This window comes from Electrona antarctica, assembly GCF_951216825.1.
Source record: "Electrona antarctica genome assembly, chromosome: 4".
In the NCBI taxonomy this organism is placed as follows: Eukaryota; Metazoa; Chordata; class Actinopteri; order Myctophiformes; family Myctophidae; genus Electrona; species Electrona antarctica.
In genome coordinates, this window is record NC_136809.1 from 18,339,284 (window position 1) to 18,358,870 (window position 19,587).

At 42.0% G+C, this 19,587-nt stretch overlaps 1 protein-coding gene across 3 annotated transcripts in view; it reads left to right on the forward strand.

Annotated features, from left to right (window-relative positions):
- The window catches only part of LOC306921680 (glutamate receptor 2-like), a gene marked incomplete at its 3' end in the record, with an annotated part of 52,911 nt that extends 33,958 nt beyond the window's left edge, over positions 1-18,953 (forward strand). Inside the window, exons 16-18 of one of the 3 annotated variants that reach the window (XM_079498926.1) lie at positions 2,560-2,674; positions 9,406-9,540; positions 18,819-18,953. In XM_079498926.1, coding sequence (XP_079355052.1) covers positions 2,560-2,674; positions 9,406-9,540; positions 18,819-18,953 — 385 coding nt within the window. Of the gene's footprint in view, positions 1-2,559; positions 2,675-4,201; positions 4,320-9,405; positions 9,541-12,463; positions 12,635-18,818 lie in introns of those variants that run through there. The other 2 variants (XM_079498925.1, XM_079498924.1) reach the window with 2 other exon arrangements.
- Positions 18,954-19,587: the final 634 nt, after the last annotated feature.

A 19,587-nucleotide genomic window follows, 5' to 3' on the forward strand; every position in this document is an offset into this window, starting at 1 on the left:
CATCAACTTCCTCAAGTTGACCGGGGTCCCCCAGGGCTCCAGAGTAGATCCCCTAGTAGTTCCCTCCAGACCAAATAGCTTCGCCAGAAAAATAGACGGTTCTACTGTGAGGTTGTAGACCTGCTATTTTTGCTGCATTTCTGCCCAAAGAACAATGGCATGCGCTAATGTCGAGGGGAGGGGGGTTGGGGGTGCAATACCTCCCTAGACTCTTGTTAGGGGAAAAGTTAGTGTGAAACTTTTAACAAACTAACGTGTATGCCGGCAGTATCGGCTTCAGGCCTGCATTTGGCTGCGAGCCGAAAAAAGCATGATGGCTAATGGCCAATACAGCCTGGTATAATCTGACAGTATGATTGATTCTAAAGGCAGCGCAGTGTCCTTACAGCAGTTGCAGTATACGCTTATGGCTGATACCCAAAGACCCTGCAGAGCTGCTGCTTCAGAAATTAATGTTAAAGTTAAAGTAATGCCACTTTTTTCAGGTCCTCAGGAAAAAATTTCAGTTTTAATCTTGGTGGCATAATTTAAGTCCCTAATGTGAATGCCTGAAAGGGACAGTTTAATGTCAGTGGCAACATTATAGTGACATTAATCTCACACTATATTAGCAGTGGATGGATAGTGCTCAACTACTTACTGTACAGCGCCCCCCAGGGGTCAGAGGAGGATGTGTTGATAATGTTGCCTTCAATTATTATTAATTTCTCGCTCGCATTATGAATTGTTCCCTCAAAAGACTAATTCATGACCTTCGATTAGTTCAAAATCGGTGCCCTCAAATTAACAATAATCTATAAGCTGTCGGACAGAAACCTCTTATCTCCATATTTGTACGTACATTAACGCCCTACTTGATCATATAGAGCTTCACACAAAAGCATCAAAAGTAGCAGATCCACAAGCGCGAAACAATGTGTTTTTAACTACTTTTGCTACTTGAATTTGAATCCTGAAAAGCAACAGTTTTGTACATATGAGGTTTCCACCTGACAGTGACGATTCTCCACATGGCTGCTATGTCGAATATGTCAAAACAATAATAATAATAATAATAATAATAATAATAATCCACTGAGACTTTTAAACACCATGGTTTCTGGTAGCTAGGGATGGGATGATGTGAAAATTACACGTCACAATTATTGTAGCAAAATAATTGCGATTGCGATTATTGTGATAATCAAAATACTTAAGTAGTCACAGAATATTTATCTCCACTACGAGCTAAATCTACAAATTTGAGGCACACGTTATACTAATTAAAGGAAAATTACTAATCATTTGAGGGGACGAATTAATCAGTAAATTAATTATCAAAATAATATCCTCTGACCCAGGTGGGGTTCCTGCACTCGCTATACTAACTGCTACTAAATTCATTGATTGTCAGTATAAGATAAAGAAAAAAAAGAATGGCAACCCACTGTAGTGCTAATTATACATATGTGTAACGCATTCTTGCTATTGGTTGTTTGCTTCTGCAGCTATTGATAACATTCTAATATTAACAACCAGGGCAGTGGCAGTATTAGTGTTAGTTGTAGAGCTAATGCTAGCATGCTAATATTAACCATCCTTCATGCTGACATGGGCCATATGGGCACCACCTTCAAACTAATCCTAACAAGCTAGCCATTGAAAGCCATCTAGCATGTGAACTAGCCTATATGCTAACATGCCAAACAACTCGGTGCCACCCATATTGGCTGTGAGGGGGACATCGGAGTGTATATGCTAACAAGCTAATGGCCACTGTGTCTATTTAATTGTGGTAGCAGACAAAAGCCACTGAACCAGGCCTTGGTTGCCAGAGCTAAAGCTATTATGCTAACTGTTAATAGCCGCTGTGCTGAAATGTGTGCCTCTAAAACACACATGACGACCCTTAGCTAAGCACTTGCAATTGCTATTATGGTCCACAGCAGCAGTAGGCCTACACTGTGCTTGAGCTAATGCTAACAAGCTAACACTATTATGCTTTCTGCTAAGAGTCTTATCAGCTGTGTCACTCCTGTGTTTATTTTGCCCATTGATAAGAGCTTATGCTAGCACAATGGTTCTCAAAATGGGGCCCGGGGACCACCAGCTGTCCAAATGGAACATTACGGGCCTGCAACTCTGAGAGTGTGCAAATGGAACCACCAGCATTTGTACACTCTCAGAATTACAGACTCTTTAAATAAACATTAAGGATTTTGCAGTGGTCCCAGAGATTAAAAAAATCATATAAAATGGGGGTCTGTGGCCTACACTAAAATATTCAGTGTTAATTTAACTCAGAGAGTGTACAAATGGAACCCAATGGATCTGTGCTCGCTCAGCGTGCATTCTCGGCGTGTATTCCATTTGTACACTCTCTGAGTGTATTTTATTATTATCCACTTGGACCCTGTGGCAGTCCGCGGACCCCACATTGAGAAACAGCGTGCCAACACACGCCGCACTGCCTACAAACTATCCAGCAGATTGCCTTTTTTGTACCACAAAGGGGGAAAACCGGTATGGGCTAACGCTAACAAGCTAACAGCAGCGCTAACAGCCACTGTGTTTATGTAGAAACGCGGTGAACCTGGCGGTGTTAAAGTTGAACGAACAGGGCCTCCTCGACAAACTGAAAAACAAGTGGTGGTATGACAAGGGAGAGTGCGGCAGCGGAGGAGGGGAGAGCAAGGTTAATACACACACACGCACGCACACACATGCACACACACACACACAAACACACACACAAACACACTACGCTGAGACAAACGCACATGTGCAGTTAGGTGTCATAGGTGACTTTTGGTAAAAGGGAAACCAGAGGAAGCAGCACAGTCGCAGTGCCTTTCAAAAACGTGCACGCACGCACGCACACACACACCCACACACACACACACACACACACACACACACATGCACACATATGCATGCAATCACACATAGGCATACACACACATACTCACTGAACAGCTGACATATAAACAAATGTGTTTTCATAACTATTTGTGTTTATATGATCTTTATTTACGTGCAATGATTGGTGGAAGTCTGGGTCATGTACCTTGTCATGAACTAGTCCAAATCTTGCTCCATTGTCCCTGTTGATTAGAAATGCATTCTTATTCTCATTGACTTTGTACAGTGAAACAGTTCTCAGTCTCTCTTGGCACATAAACAAGATTTATTTGGTGCTGTTTCAGCATGTGCTGTTTCAGCATGCAATGTAAGTAAATGAGGTGACTATTTTTGAATTATCAATTTCTAATCAATGGAACATCTGAGCAAGATATCTCTCACCACTTGGTCTAGCTACATAATGACAAGTTATGTATACAACCCAAACCTCTACCAAAGTGTCATTGTGCTTTAATAGCCAGTTAATAACTGTATAACTGACAGTTATACAGTTATAAACCGTTAATAATCCATCATTAGTTGGTACTGCGATCTGTGCTGCTGTCCTCCTGCGATGCGCTGCAGCCCACCTGGTTGAGGTCAAGGTCGTTAAGGCAGGGACAGAGGTCAAAGAGAGGTCAGGTTCAGGTGACCTCAGACCAGATGGCAGCAGCAGCGCTTATCGCACCCCCCCATCTCCCCACCCCAATCTTCCCTACCCCCAAACCCCCTTCCCCCTATCTTGTCCAAATGAGAGTCATCGATTCAAAGAGTTTGCACAGCATTGTACCAAACTCTCTGTATCCATGGCTCTGGGCCAAAGGGCTGCCAAGTCTGACACAAAAAACTAAAAAGCAGAAAGAGGCTTTTCACTGCGGCGTCTCTCACTCTCTCTGTCTCAGGGCTTAAGCAATGGGGCCCTTCTGTCCTTGATAGGCCAAACATCACAGCCCCCATTCTGCAATATTTGCCTTATATCTTATGTGTATACTGTATGAACATTGCGACAGTAGCACAACATAAATAGCCTACAGTTAACGTTTACTCATGTTCATATATGAAGCACACAGACTCATACGCAAGTCCAGCGAAGCAACCCACAAGTCTCTATGACAAGCGGTTCAAAAGTTGTCAAAATGTAGGAATGGTCTTGCAAACAATTTGCAAACAACTTGACCAAATTCATTCTGTTCTCATCGCTTTAGCCGGCCTTTCCCCGGGCCCTGCGCTAGTTCCCAGACCAGAGTTTTGAGAGTCGCTGCCCCTACTAATAACATAAGATAACATTGGTAATGATGTTATTTATGTTATTCCATTGAAGAGTGCCAGTAAACCTTGCCGTATTGAAACTGAATGAGCAAGGAACCCTAGACAAGATGAAAAACAAGTGGTGGTACGATAAAGGAGAGTGTGGAGGTGTCAAGGACTCTACCAGTAAGGTTAGTTCTATATGTGTGTGGAGGTACAAACACACTGTCTGTCTCTATGTCCAACACACAGTTGACGCATGATTCATACACCATCATACATACCGCCAAGGTTACTTTAGTTTTAAACTTTTCTTTATATATTTATTTATTTTCTTTCTTTTTTTTACTTTGTTTTGACTTCATGTTTTCAATTTGTTTAGTTTTAATTAGCAATGTCTTCTTAGTTTAAGTTGAGTATTCACTATTCATTCATTCATTTGGCCTTTTGTTTTAGTGTTAGTTTTATTTTTGTATTGGAATATGGGATAAAAAGTACTATGTAATTAAAAAAGAAATCATCCCTATTTTGGGAACGTGAATATAGACAAACTTTCAAAACATAACCGATATACAAGGTGCAAATTAACGCAGCAACACTCTATGACATTTTTGACAGCAGTATGTAAAATTACTAACCTTATGTAAATATTGATGAAGACTAAAGACATTTTCTCTATGACTTTTAGTTAGTTTTAGTTCTGAGTATATGGTTTCAGTATTTCCTCCTTTTTGTTTTTATTTCAGATAACTCACATTTCTAATTCTAGTTTCATTAGTTTCAGTTAACTATAATAACCTTGGTACGAGCGAGCCCGTCATATGATGGTGTATGAAGCACCACGGTTAGAACAAGAAGAGTTTGAAGGACTGTCCAGCAAAACTGCAAAACCAAGTCACTGCCTGCATGTCTGTCTATCTGAGTGCACACATGCACACAGTTAGCAGTTAGCACACCACTACCAACACAATACACAGTTAGCACACCCGTCTACCACCACAGCACACAATTAGCAGTTAGCACACCACTACCAACACAATACATAGTTAGCACACCACTACCAACATAATACACAGTTAGCAGTTAGCACACCACTACCAACACAATACATAGTTAGCACACCACTACCACCACAGCACACAGTTAGCAGTTAGCACACCACTACCAACACAGCACACCGTTAGCACATCACTACCACCACAGCACACAGTTAGCAGTTAGCACACCACTACCAAACCCTGTCCATGTTCATGTAGATAAGGTGGGAATTCAACCAGCAAATGTAATTTAAAAACAACGCCTGAAACACTGTTTGTCTGTCTGTCGGTCTGTCTGTCTGTCTGTCTGTCTGTCTGTCTGTCTGTCTGTCTGTCTGTCTGTCTGTCTCACAATCATTGTTACTGTAGTTTGTAGCCTTGTTCCCAGTCTTTTCTCATCTCTGAGGAGAAAAACCTGATTACTACCTAATACATAGTGTCTAAAGGGCGGGAATGTCTGTCATATGTACTTCCCGCGGAAGTACATTATTTTATTTATTTATTTATTTTTGTCTTTCTTTGTTTCCCCCCATCCAACCACTACACTGGTAATGCACAGGGAATGTAAACAGTTCTATAAAACCTCAAATTCAAGTACTTCCATTTTAAGTACTTTACAGAGTTGAACGTAATCGATGCAGAAAGCGCTAAGCAACGGAGGGTGAGTTTGTCCCTTACGTCGTCCGTCAATCTGGGAACGACCCCCAATCCAACGCATTAACGCAACGCAAGCAGAGAAAAGTACCCCTGGCGACCTTTGGCAGCAGAGAGCAATGCTTTTCCTCCTCTGCTCCTAGACCCCCTCTTTCTGAAAGAGGAAAGCACTTCCGCCGGCTCCTTGAGTTGTAAATGTAAACACGGGACGGCATGGATGGATCACATAGAAACATGACATCATCGTTCGAAGCACAGTTTTGCAAACTCGTCAGTGATCATGCCCCGAACGGAATCCGCGGTCGCGGTGTTCCGACGAGAACTCTGCGGAATTACCATGGAGAACAGAGTGTGTACATTACAAGCTCTGATACAGTAGTTGTGTATAGGGTTGCGACAAGACCCGCTCTGCAGCACGAGTGGGTCTTGCCGCAACCCTATCGGCCTTTGGAATTAAGCTTCCATTTGTTGACAATTTGGCCGTTTACAGACGCGACCTACAAACCGTGTTTTCCGTTGCAGATGGTCATCTTTATGGTTCCTTTAGTTTTCTCCGCCTCTTCAGTTGTGTATATTTGCATGATCTTGAAATCCCAGGAAGTGGTTTTGTTGACAGCCTGATAACTATAGCTAATCCCATTCTGGGACAGCTTCATAGTGTCACAGCTGCCATCTAGTTGATTGCATATTATAGACCCACGCAAGTCAACAATAGCGACACAACTCACGCATGGGACTCTGTATGGATTAATAACCTTGCGTGCATTGTGTGTGTTTTCTCTCACCCCAACGCAAGCTAAAACGAACTCTGTCGAGGCCTTTAGACCCTCAACCGGCTAGGCTTCACCCAGTCTGATGGATGAAGTGAAATATGTAGGCCTATTTTAGGACTAGAAGGATTTTACATCTGCCATTGTGCACATAGTGTGATTAGTCTTTAATTACACAAGTCATTGCAGTTAGTCTATGCCACAAGGCTAGAGGTAATTTGTTTCAGATTCTTCGAGACACACATAAGGGTGCTCGGGGACCATTGTCTTGAAGGTACAAACAACACATGCATCAGCATTTGCGATATCTTCTATCCTAGCACATTGCCACTTCCCCAGGTATGCTGTGCTCCCTGCCACTGCTAACCCTGGAGAATCAACCTCCTGCCACTGCTAACCCTGGATAATCAAGCTCCTGTCACTGCTGACCCTGGGGCATCAACCTCCTGACCCTGGGGCATCAACCTCTTCTTGACAGCCATTTCTATGGTTGTACCGATGACAATGTCATCGTCCATCGGCGGCGGCGATTGACAGCCATCAGCGATGGGTTAATTGCGACATTGTGATGTGCTACACAGTGGCCAAACATGGGTCCCAACCCACTGTTTGGGAAACAGTGTGCTTCCCAATGCTTTGTTTACCTTTGGCATAAACCTAGTCAGTCTAGATAATCTGCTATTGTTTTTCTCCATTCTGTAATCCAATGCAAATTAATGTAGCGTATCATATAGCATGGATTAAAGGGACATTTCACCGCTGGAAGAAACTGCAGTCACTCAATGTTAATAGTATTTGTAGTAGATAACCCTATGGCCAGGGTTTGACTGGATTGCTGAAATCCTACAATTACCATAATGCTTTGCTGCAGTGCTCTTGAGGAGGGGGGTTGGGCTATCTTACTGAGACAACAAGCAGTCCAGGAAGGAAGTGAGACCAGTGTCTATGACATCACCGGCACTTTGAAATACACAAAAACCCCAGGAAAGTGTTTCTTGTGTCCTAAACATCATTAAAATAAGATCTGGTTGCAAAAGGGGTGATTTCGCCCTTCAATGGCCAGGGTGCCATTAAATAACTAGGCTTAGTGAATGTTAGGTGTCTCCGCCCGGTTGCCACGAAACTGCGCGCATGTACACGTACTCCCTGGATGCCAGAGCAGAACCTCTACAACAATTTTTTTTCTCTAGATTGGCCTGTTATAGCGCCACAAGAAAAACTTTTTCCCGTATACTACAGATTTTCCCCCCAAATCTATCTATCAGTATCTCTTTACTCATGTGATCAACACGGATCTGTCCGAATTTCCATATTCCATCCTGACTGCCTGGCTAAAATTGGCTTCCAAAGTTTGCAGGATTGGTACGTAGAACGCAGAACAATAATAGAGCAATAATCTTCACATTCGCACTAGAATAAGGAAGAAATGCCTCCCTTCTAACTTTGGAGTGTATAGAGCCACCACCAGGTTGATTTTTGCAAAACACATTTTTGGAACAAAATGCCTCAAATCATAAATCATGTCTGATTGCCATGAAAGGCCTAAGAAGAAATTCTTAGGCCTCTTCACATTGGCCTATTGTAGCGCCATCAGCAGGCCACAATAACCTACTTGATCTTGCGGGGACCTGTGCTGCACTTTTTAGTGTGATAATCAAGAGTTTGTTTATATTTTTTTTTGTATGTTGGACCTGGTTCACCCTAACATTAATCTTGACTGTTTGTAACGATGCATTCTCTCTCATTGTGAGTCGTTACCAGACAGTAGAGTAACAGCAGTTTAAATTAAAAGTGATTCATTAACAAACATCCGCATGCTAACGGTGACCAGTTTGTAATAGGGCGAGTCGGACCAACGCAACCACGGAATAATGTGCTGTCGGAACAATGACACGGCACCAAGATGAGCTCAACTGACACGTATTAATATAACGTGCGGCGGCAGTGGCTCAGGAGGTAAAGCGGCCGCTTAGGAACCGGGAGCCTCCTCCAGAGTTGCTGTCCTTGAGTGCTGAACCCCAAATTGCTCCGGATGAGTTGGTTGGTGTCTTGCTGTCGGTGCGTAATGTGTGAATGTAAGGCACCTTGGATAAAGGCACTATTTAACGTTATGTCACCATGCAGGCCTACTGTACTCGGTAAACGCATACAAACATAGACCGTTCCCTGGCTTATACCACTCTATACCCCATCTAAGAACTGCAAAACAAATTGATCGCCAGATTTATAGGAGTTGAGGCCCCTGTGCTAGAGTAGTTTTTGAGGCATTCGTTTTGGCCGAAGATTTTGGAGGTGAATGGCTAAATCACCCTAATACAACAAAACAAAAAAAGTTATAATCACTTGAATTGGATTACAATACTACAATTTCATAATTTATTTATGTATATAATGTATTCTAGTTAAATTGTTCTTAAATAGAAATTTAAATCAAATCTATCTATACACATTTTAGCTGGCTGTGTGTGTTCTGTGTGCCACTAGGCTTTGTGTTTAGGTGTGTGTCTGTGTTGTCCTCACATACACTTGTGCACACAGTGGGAAAGCTGCTACTTACGTACATGAGATAGAGGTTATGCCACTATAAACATAAAATACCCGTATATCGTGTGTGTAGCTTTAGGCAAAGATACCCACTGTTGCAACCAATGAGCTCTTAACTCCCTCATCACCTTTCTGACACACCTCTTTCTGGATGGCTGGGTGTGTGTGTGTGTGTGTGTGCGTGCGTGTGTGTGTGTGTGCGTGCGTGCGTGCGTGGACTTGTGTGTGTATGTGTGTGCGTGCGTGCACAAACACAAACACACCCCACCCAGGAGAAGACCAGCGCCCTGTCCCTCAGTAACGTGGCTGGGGTGTTCTATATCCTGGTCGGAGGGCTGGGTCTTGCCATGATGGTGGCCCTGGTGGAGTTCTGCTACAAGAGCCGTGCCGAGGCCAAGAAAATGAAGGTAGGCGTCATGGTTTCATGGGAGTTTTAAGTGTCGTTTCATCGTCGTTTTATCGTCGTTTGTGCAGAACAAAATGTGTTTCTCAGGTCCTGGTCCTGATAAAAGAAAACGTATGCACTGTATTTAAACCTCTAAATCAGTGGTTCTCAAAGTTTCAAACTTTATCAAGAACCCCCAAATTGATATACAGTAGGAGTAGGGTGTTAAAGCAGGTGTTCTCAAAGTGGGGTCCGGGTACCCCAAGGGGTTTCCCCAGGGGTTTCCCATGGGATTTTTGAGGGTGGGGGAGTCGTCCAGGGATATTGCATAAAAATTGGTTTCAACCTCTTTAAAGCTGAACTACTAGCACACAGCTTGTCTCGATGTGGCGCTTTGTTGCACATGGAGGTCCGTGGCATCACAGCTTTTTGGATGGGGGTCCACAGCGAAACATATATTAATGTGGGGGTCCTTGATATGAAAACGTTTGAGAACCAGTGCTTTAAAGAACTATGTGAATGTATTCATGTACAGTATGTATTTATTATTATTGTTTTTATTTATTTTTGACAAGCCCGAACAAGCTGCATCATTTGCTCAGGTATGTAGGCCTACATAAGAATAAGAATAATAATAATAATAGATAATAATAATGTACTGCTAAAAATAGAGCATAAGGCATAAGCAATTGTGCAAAAATTATCTCTTGTGAACGTGAGACCAGGAAAGCAGTCCACATACTGTAGGTAAGGTGATCCAGCAAAAGAAAAGTTATGAACTGGCACTTTAAAGGATTTGGAAGGATAAAGCCTAATTCATGCTCTGTTGTACTACGGTATCGCACACTGAAAATAACTAATCTACAAGCTCACAAGCACTGAGGATGCAACGTGCTGTGAGCGTATAGGTCTGCTATTTTCAGCACAATGAAGTATGCATCAGGCTTAGTGGATTGACGGCCACAATTCAAATCATTGTAGGGCATCGGTAGTCAATCGTAGCCAGACGATCGGACGTCTCCGCCTACTGATACATTTGATGAATGGGCGGAAACAATTTGGAGAATTAAAAAAATAACTGCATTGCAGAAGTGATGCAAGCACTTTTAAGGTGATCCTTCATATGGGTTGGTATAAAGATTGGTTTTCAAGGCAGTGTAGAGGTATGTTTGTTACTGCTGGTTTTCTCCACTGTCTAAACCCATTCATTTCTATGTCAGTGGTGTCAGGCTTTCGCCAAGCAAATGCAAGTCAACATTGCAATCAGGAAAGTAGTCCACAATTTGACAGTTTAAATAGAGCGCCAAAGTCCTGATGCAAAAGCCACCCCCCTAGGTCACTAACACATCATTTTAGAACTGTATTCTAAAAATATTAATATAAAAGAAAGCTAAAGAAAAGAGTGCTGCATGCTACTGAAATGGTTACCAATCATAAGCTGATGCTGTAAACGTAATAATTTATCCAAAAAGGTAAAAAGTACAAGCCTGCCTACAAATCACTCAAACATAATTAGTTTGAGGGTTGTGAGCCATTCCTGTGTTATATTTTCATGGATTCACATTTGTGATTACATATTAATTGAGTGTGCTAGTATTTGATTAATTTCCACATATCCTTGCATTTGATTGATTACAGGCAATATATCTTTGACATGTGCCCATGTGTTGTATTTCTGATTCGTAATGAATATGCCTTCATTATTTGAGGAATGAGGATATCATGTTGTAAAGTTTAATTTAACTATGAGTGGATTATTACACTCCAGTTAAATTAAAAACTTAGGAGGTTGCAGTGTAAATCATCACACACAGTATGCAAATCTACACTAATTAATTATACACAATACACTGACACCACGGCGTGTAATCAGCGCCTCAAACGGCGACTACGCCCACAAACGGGGGAAGTTGTGATTTGCTCTTGTTTACTGCAATGCAATTTGCGGCATTTTAAAAACAATATTGAGCAGAGTAGCGATTATCAAACGTATTTGCAATGCCATACGTTGAAAAAGATCTGTTGCCTGTGGACAAGGCACGCTACCTCCGCAAGTTAGATAGCATCGGCATAGATGTTTGTCCGTATGTGATTAAGGATTGGACCAAGTTGCATTGGCAGCCATAGAAAATTCTTACCCCAGGCTAAAACCGGATGTGACGTTTTTGGGCGTTCCTGTCTAGCGTGGTGTCAGTGTATGGCACATCATCACTGTTCATTTCCATTCTATTGATGGGGAGACCCCTGTTACAGAACAAACACTATAGCAATGATTGGTGCACAATATAGAGCTATCTATACCTTGTAACAAACAAAAAACACAAAAACACTTTACTTAAAGGTCGGGACCATAATGCATTGGCCCACATTTATAATGCATGCATGCACTTTAAACTAAAGGCTTCATATCTCTCATTATATAAATGTTTATGTTTATGCACAACTTACAATACTATGAAATATTGTAAGTGTTGGTGTTAAGGAAATCTGAATGATCTGTACAGTTCCTGCAGATTTCCTTAACAGTGCTCATAATGAATGATAAGCTCAGCAGAAGATTATAACCACCACATTGACACTTTACTTAAAGGTTGGGTCTATAAGGCATTATAATGGCACTTATAATAGCACATATAATACTTCATAAACCTTGTTAAGTTGTTATGCATAATTATAAACATGTATAACGATTGCTATGAAGTGCTATAGGTGCATTATAATGCATTATAAATGTTATTATAATGCATTATACCGTACCCTCCCCTCCCCCTAAAGGAATAGTTCACAAAAAGGGGGGGAAAAAAATCTATGGGGCGTGTAATTGATTGAAAGAATTAAGTAATTTAACGGAACGGCTCCTTTAAATTAAATGAACAGTGAGCATTGCAGTGTGTGATTATGTCCGCTACTATCAATGTGTAATGATGTATATTTCCGTTGTGAAGGTGGCAGCGAACACCCTGTCCTCCCCCCAGCACACAGGGAACTACACACACACACTCTCCTCCCCGCAACACCCCCCCAACTACAACCTGCAGTCTCCCGGCCACCAGCCAAACTACGCCACCTATAAAGAGGGCTACAACGTTTACGGCATCGAGAGCGTCAAGATCTAACAGCGGTAGGAGTGACAGAGAGATGATTCACTGGCTAAAGCAACGCCGCTCCACCTCCCAGCCATACATACGGAGACCTGTCCTTTAACGGTTCTGCTAAAACACTGATATAGTGGTCCATGCATACACAGTCTGTTGAAAGGAGTAGTTCAACCCAAGAAATGACTTATTTTCGATCACTTACACACCCCATGAAGCCTTGAGTTTCCGGTATAGGTCATCAAATTATTGACTTATTACTGCAACGAAAACAAACAAAAAGGAATTCAAGGCTTCATGAGTTGTGTAATTGATGGAAAATACGTTTTTTTTAAACTACTCCTTTAATGTTTTGAATAGCTCTACGTTGGTGGGAAAGAAATTAAATACCTTACCGGGTGGCATTTTCTTCTAACTTATACAGTACATGCCCTTTTTACCCCACTGCATTCATTTGATATACCTTCAGTTACTTTGCAGATGGAGATTAACTGTATAAATTATAATAAACACATGAACAAGTTTGTTATTTTATATCATGGGAGTACTTCCTTACCCCGTGAAGCCTTGAATTCTTGGATAATGTTTTGTATCTGTCGCATTGCATTTGGGCCAATGAAAAAATCCCCAAACAAATCAATTTGAATAAATAGGCGGCCAAGATTAACAACGGCAAAAGAAACACAATAAGAACATGTTTATGAACTTCAAAACAATACTTTTAGTGTAAGTGTAAGTCACACTTGACTTACCTACTTCTAAAACATCGCTTTAAGATGAAATGTTTTATGCTTTCATTTGTTTTGTTTATAATTCACTTCCAGGCTAAATTGTCTCATGCACGAATGACCCGCACGCCTCGATGCACACCTGTGTGTATGCTGGGCTCCTGTTGAACGGGTACGCCCAGGAGCCTTGCTCGCTCATGCGTGACATGCCAGTTTGCACCCGAGGTGAATGGGAAAAAAAGTTTTCAGAGGAAAAGCTGTTTTTTGAAGTAATGAGGTGTACTTTGATTATACTCTGCGTTGGAGTTTATCACATAGCTTGTTATTATTGGCCGACCTCTTAACTTCAAATAATCAAGTCTTCTTAAGTTTTTGGGATTGCTCATTCAGCGTAAAGAAATGCGACAAAACCACAAATCATATTATTCAAGCCTTTGCGCAGTGAGGTGTGAAATACTCCTAAATGATACCATATTACATCATTCACGCACGCACGCACGCACGCACGCACGCACGCACGCACGCACGCACGCACGCACGCACGCACGCACGCACGCACGCACGCACACACACACACACACACACACACACACACACACACTTTGGTCATGCAACTTGGCCAGTGTCTCTGTATGGATGGCTGTGACGCTATCTGTCTCATCCCCCCCCCCCCCCCCCTCCCTGCTCACCTCTCCTCACCCATCCCATGGCTAACCACCTCTCCTTGCCCCTCCTCTATCTCTTTTAGTCCCTCCTCCTTCCTCCCCTGTCACTTCCTGTGTCCTGCTCTCCACTTTTTGCCTCCTCCGCCCTCCTCTCTGTCTCCTCAGTCTCCCCAGGGTGGTCGCATAGAGTTAAAAATAATAGAGAGGGCACTGGAAATCCCCTCCCATCCACTTGCATGGAGTTGTTCACCCAGCGCATACTCCCCTTTCACCCCTTCTTCCGGGTGGGAAAGGTGTAATATATAAAATATATTTTTCTATCGAGTTTTTTCACTGATTCACTATTGGCAAAAAAGATTATCCATTAAATAATTTCCGAGGGTGAACTATCCTTGTAACCTCTCTGGGGACCAGGCTATTCCCTTACCCCTCCCCCCTCTCTCTCTCTATCCCTAGCCAATCATCCTCTCAATAGACAGACATCAAGAGCCAATCATTTCACAGCTGTAGTGATTGTAGTGATCAGCATTCCCATGAGCCAATTGCAGAACAGCTTCCATATGCCATCCCCGCCCACCACCTGACTTCAGCAGGTTAATAGCATCACGAATGCTGTTTAAAAAAAGCATTCTCACTCTCACACCATCAAAAGGGTGACAGCATGGTACCGGATATGCCCACACGGCACTATATATGACGTTTCGAGAGTACCATCAACGTTGCATGCTGACAGAGGAAGTGATGATTTACGGTTCTGTTCCTAGGACCTATTGGGGCTGGAGGAATCAGAGGAACAGGATCCAACATTGTGGAACCGGAATCTGTTCCCCAAACATTAACAAATTGTGGCTTTGTGTTGTGAGCTTAAAGATCGACTATTTGTTGTGCGCAAAACCAGCGAGCAACAAAGTAGAAGTCAGCCTACAGTAGAAATCAAACATCTCAAACAGTGGCAGGCATCGGTAGAATTATTTTAAGTCCTCTGACCTGGTCTGAGGACGAGCCTGGTGGCTCGAAATGTTACTTACTGTAAATGTTGTTGTTTTTTCAACCAAGGTTCATGTTTTAGGTTATTATTAGAGAAAGTAAAAGATGAGCGTACATTTTGTTTAATTTGCTTCTTTCTTTCGTTTTAACGATTTTAGCTATTTTTGGCAAGGGGGTGGGGGCATTCGAACAAGCTAAATATGTTTTTTCTTTACAAAATTCTACAGTGATTTCTTTATTATTATTTACTGTAGTCCTACTAGACCCCAGGAAATTACATCTGGCCACAGTAGTTGTTTTCCGTGTGTCTGAACGAACAACTGACTACTAGGGGGATGCCATACTGTGTGTCGTAGGCTCAATATGTCAGTTTGTCACCTCCCCCTTCACATTCAATAGATCCCGTGATCTTTTGTGGCCAGATGTAATTTCCTGGGGTCTAATAGGACTACAGTAAATAATAATAAAGAAATCGCTGTAAAAATGTGTAAAAAAAAGAAAAGAAAAAGACAATAAGAAGATATTTAGCCACTTGTTCGATCTGCTATTTTTTGCAAAAGCTCTCCCCACAATACGGAGGCTGGGGTTTAAGTGGTTCATTTATTTTCACTATATGGTGAACTTTTGAAATATTTATTTTTCTGGGCTTTTATATGCCTTTATTACAGATTAGACAATAGGCTGAGTAGGACATGGGGGGAGAGAGAGATAGGGAGTGAAACGCAGAAAAGGCAGTCGGGATCAGGACTGGAACCTGTGACACGAGGCTACATAGTAGCCTAAGGGCCTGGACCACTAGGCTAGGTCAAGGCCTACAAGGTTAACTTTAGATCCAGCATCCAGCCTTGTACTGTAGGTCTGGGGATGTGCGTGTTCTTTGTCATGTTTTCTCATCATGCTGTGCCCATGCAAACATGCATTGCTACATGGCTTGTGCTGTACATACGTACAGGCTAAACCACTTTCTTTTAATGTCACTAATGATAATCTTTTATCTTTAAAGGTTTTCTAATGACAGTTGATTTATGTCGTCATAAACGCTGTCCAGTCCCGACGGTCTATTTTTGGTGCTCTTTGGTGATACTGTGTGGTGACTGGTGGTCACAACAAGTTGCATCTTAATAATTAAAACTGTAGAGTGACATTTCTTACCGAAGCATATTGCTGCAATGCCAGGAAAATAAATAAATAATACAGAAGTAAATCATATTAGGTTAAAACATTAAATGTTCTGTAACAATGTAAAATATATTATGAAAATCTATTTTTGTATAACAATTATAACATTCAATGTTAAAATGTGATATGGCTTTGTTGTTTTTTGGGGGGGGCATGGCAGCAATACTCTTCTGTACCGTTCCATTCAGCATGTACAGTAGCATAGATCTGAGCTACTCTCTCTGCTGAATAGAAGTCTCGGTGCACTCCCTCTTTCATATACGTAGGAAGTTTATTTTCCTCAAGATGACATTCAAAACCATGCTCATTTCTTCAGGTGTGTATAGCCACCATAAGCCACCACCGCCATGTGTATGCTGTGTTCTTTTCTTTATGTCCTGTGTAAGGCTGCGTCACAGTGTTGCCAGATTTTGTGTGTGCGTGCGTGCGTGCGTGCGTGCGTGCGTGCGTGCGTGCGTGCGTCCAGCTACAACAGCTACAATTGCCTCTTGTTGATCACAAACAATCAAATTAGCTAATTTGGTGCAGGTTCCAAACAAGCATTATTATGAATGGCTAATGGAACAAATAATCTGTAATCTGTGATTCAATCTTTGCCTGTGGGTCATAATTTTTGTTTGTTTTAGTGGATTGCTATGTTTCTGTTGTGGTTGGTAGTCATGGCTGCAAGTTCCCACCTGATGTTGTGTGGGAGTTCCCACTGCTCCAGACCGTACTGAATAACTGCTAGTTTGCATAAGGTCTTAGTTCAGACTAGGACTGAGGTCTAAGATATACACATCACCTTTAAAGAGGATGATATGGTCTCCCACCATGCAACAGCACATAAACCTGTATGAACACAGGATTTCCCCCTTGGGCTCAACCTTCTTCCAGGAGATGGTCGACTGGGTCGGATTTCCACAGATCATTGAAGTTCTGGTTCCAGTTCCAGCCACAAGATATAGCTCTCCATTTTAGGCAAAGGCTGAATGATTTCTGCGTCTTTAGTTTCTGGACGAAGCTGTGCAGGTGTGCTCAGCAAGGTGGTCATGGCCATGGATAAGCATGACCTCCCCCAAGACACAAGCTGAGTTGGTAGCTCTTTTCGTCTGGAACAGTCCCAGAGGTCTTGGGTTTGAACCATCCGTGGGTGTCGACAACATCAAATGCATAGATCCTTTTGCAGTTAGTTAGGATACCCTCCCCAGATGTAGATGGCATCTCCTATGAGCACAGCTGCGTGGCCTTGACATAAAGGGGGAACCTCATTGTGACATTCTCCTCTTCCAGTTGACACTGGAGGAAACTTGATCCATTGTCTGTCGAGTGAATTGATTTCCCAACACAGTCCAGGCTTGTTCTGGTAATCCTCCGCGCTACACAGCAGCCGGTCTCTTCAGAAGTGTTGACAACACAGTTTCAAAAATTAATTACAGGCAGCTGGAATTGTTGTTAAGATTTTCTAAATGGCATTTTCTTTAGTTAACCATTAATTTCATAGGACATGGTTTGTAATGAGGACATTGTGATGTTGCGTGATGATGCTGTCATTATGTAGGATAGCCAATGACGTTACTCCAACTAACTGTCGTCTGTACGATGTCAATCACTATTTTGGTCATTTCATTAGAAATGTAAAAATTTATACTATAGTTTATTTATTTTGCACATTTTCAAAGCTGATTGTGAGATTGCAGATTGGCTATTTCTGTTACTTTTGAACAATGGTGAAAATCTGAAATAGGGCCAGTGTGGCTGCCGTGCGGCGGCCAGAATGCACAGCACTGCACAAACAGTGGAATCCCTAGTTTCCATGGTTCTCAATGTTCTCATACAGTGGGGAAAGCTTTCAATCACCTGTGCAGATCCACCCCTGAAATGATGCCTCATTTGATCATATCATATCATATCACAATCTATCATAATTTAAGCTCAGCTCAGCTCTTGTGGGGCGCCTGGTGGGGATGCAGGTGATGCTACCGTTTATTCACAGAAAATGTTATGATACATGCTGTCATAGCATTATTATAACCAATAACTTTAGTTTCCATGAGTTGAAACATGGAGGTGGACTGTTATTTACAATACAAATGCATTATGTATGACAGCCAAGTTGAAGCCACACACTGTAAAATGTTGTTAAACCCTCTAGACTGGACCTGAGTACACCAAATCTCGTTGCTTACAATGCATCACATTCTGGCTATTTGTGGCTAATGTTCCCCCCGGAATATGGATTATGGGGTTCAAGTGTTTAAATGATAAATTACTTTAAAGCCTAATTTATTTATTCACAACCCTTAAAATAGCCAAAGTAAAAGCTCACAATGTGGCACATCTGTGACGTGCTGAGATTGTAGACGAGCTATTTTAGGCATACAACACCGCCGTGTGATGAGTATCAATAGGGATTAACTCATGATGTGTCATTGAATCAACCTAAATGAATAACAACCTTTGCAGGTTTTATAATAAGGTTAATGTGTTGTTAATGTTTCTCTCTCTATGCAGATGGCAATCATGTTTACTTTATTCTAATAATGTTAACATGTTTTTTTTCCACAATTATTATCATGAGGTTAATTACATGTCTTATTTTCTCTATGCAGATTACATTTAGGTTTCTTATAAGATTAATGACATATTGTTTCTCTCTCTATGCAGATGACATTCACAGATGCGATGCGCTCTAAGGCTCGTCTGTCAATCACAGGATCGACCAGCGAGAATGGTCGCGTTCCGGTGGCATACCTTCGCCCAGGATTACCCATGAGTCTCAGCATGACTGACCTGTCCTGACCACGCCCTTACCTAGTGCCTTACAGTCCAATCAACATTCACGTCACAAAACATCAACCCTGACACATCAAGCAGCCAATGGAAATACTCAATGTTCACTTCCTCTTAGCCAATCACTGACCATTTCCTTTGTAGTCGACTCCCACCACACCACTTCAACCAACCACAGATGTATGAAAACTCTCGACTCCACCACTGACATCTGGATTGGATATATGACATCACTTCTTTTCCCACCAATCCAGTGGTGAGGCTTCTGCCATGACACGCCCACCCAGGAAGTGAATTAGCCAACCGACAAGAAGGCCCGTTCATTTCCACAGCGATGGAAAAAAAAGGAAGAAAAACAAAACATAAAAATAAACAATCAAGCACAGAGGACAGAGTTTTATAATCAAAGCAAACAAACAACATGGTTGTTTTTCTAAAAGATATTTTGGATAAATAGCATTGCCATGGCGATGGCTTATCAGAATTCAGACCCTTCCTGTATATACCATCCAATGACAATGGCATATTCTGTCGATGCTAATATCTAATGCAACCACGGTAACAACGTCCATGATCATTGAGAACAACATCAGCAACAATAGCAAGAACAATACCAACAACCACCGCCAGTACAGCAGCAACA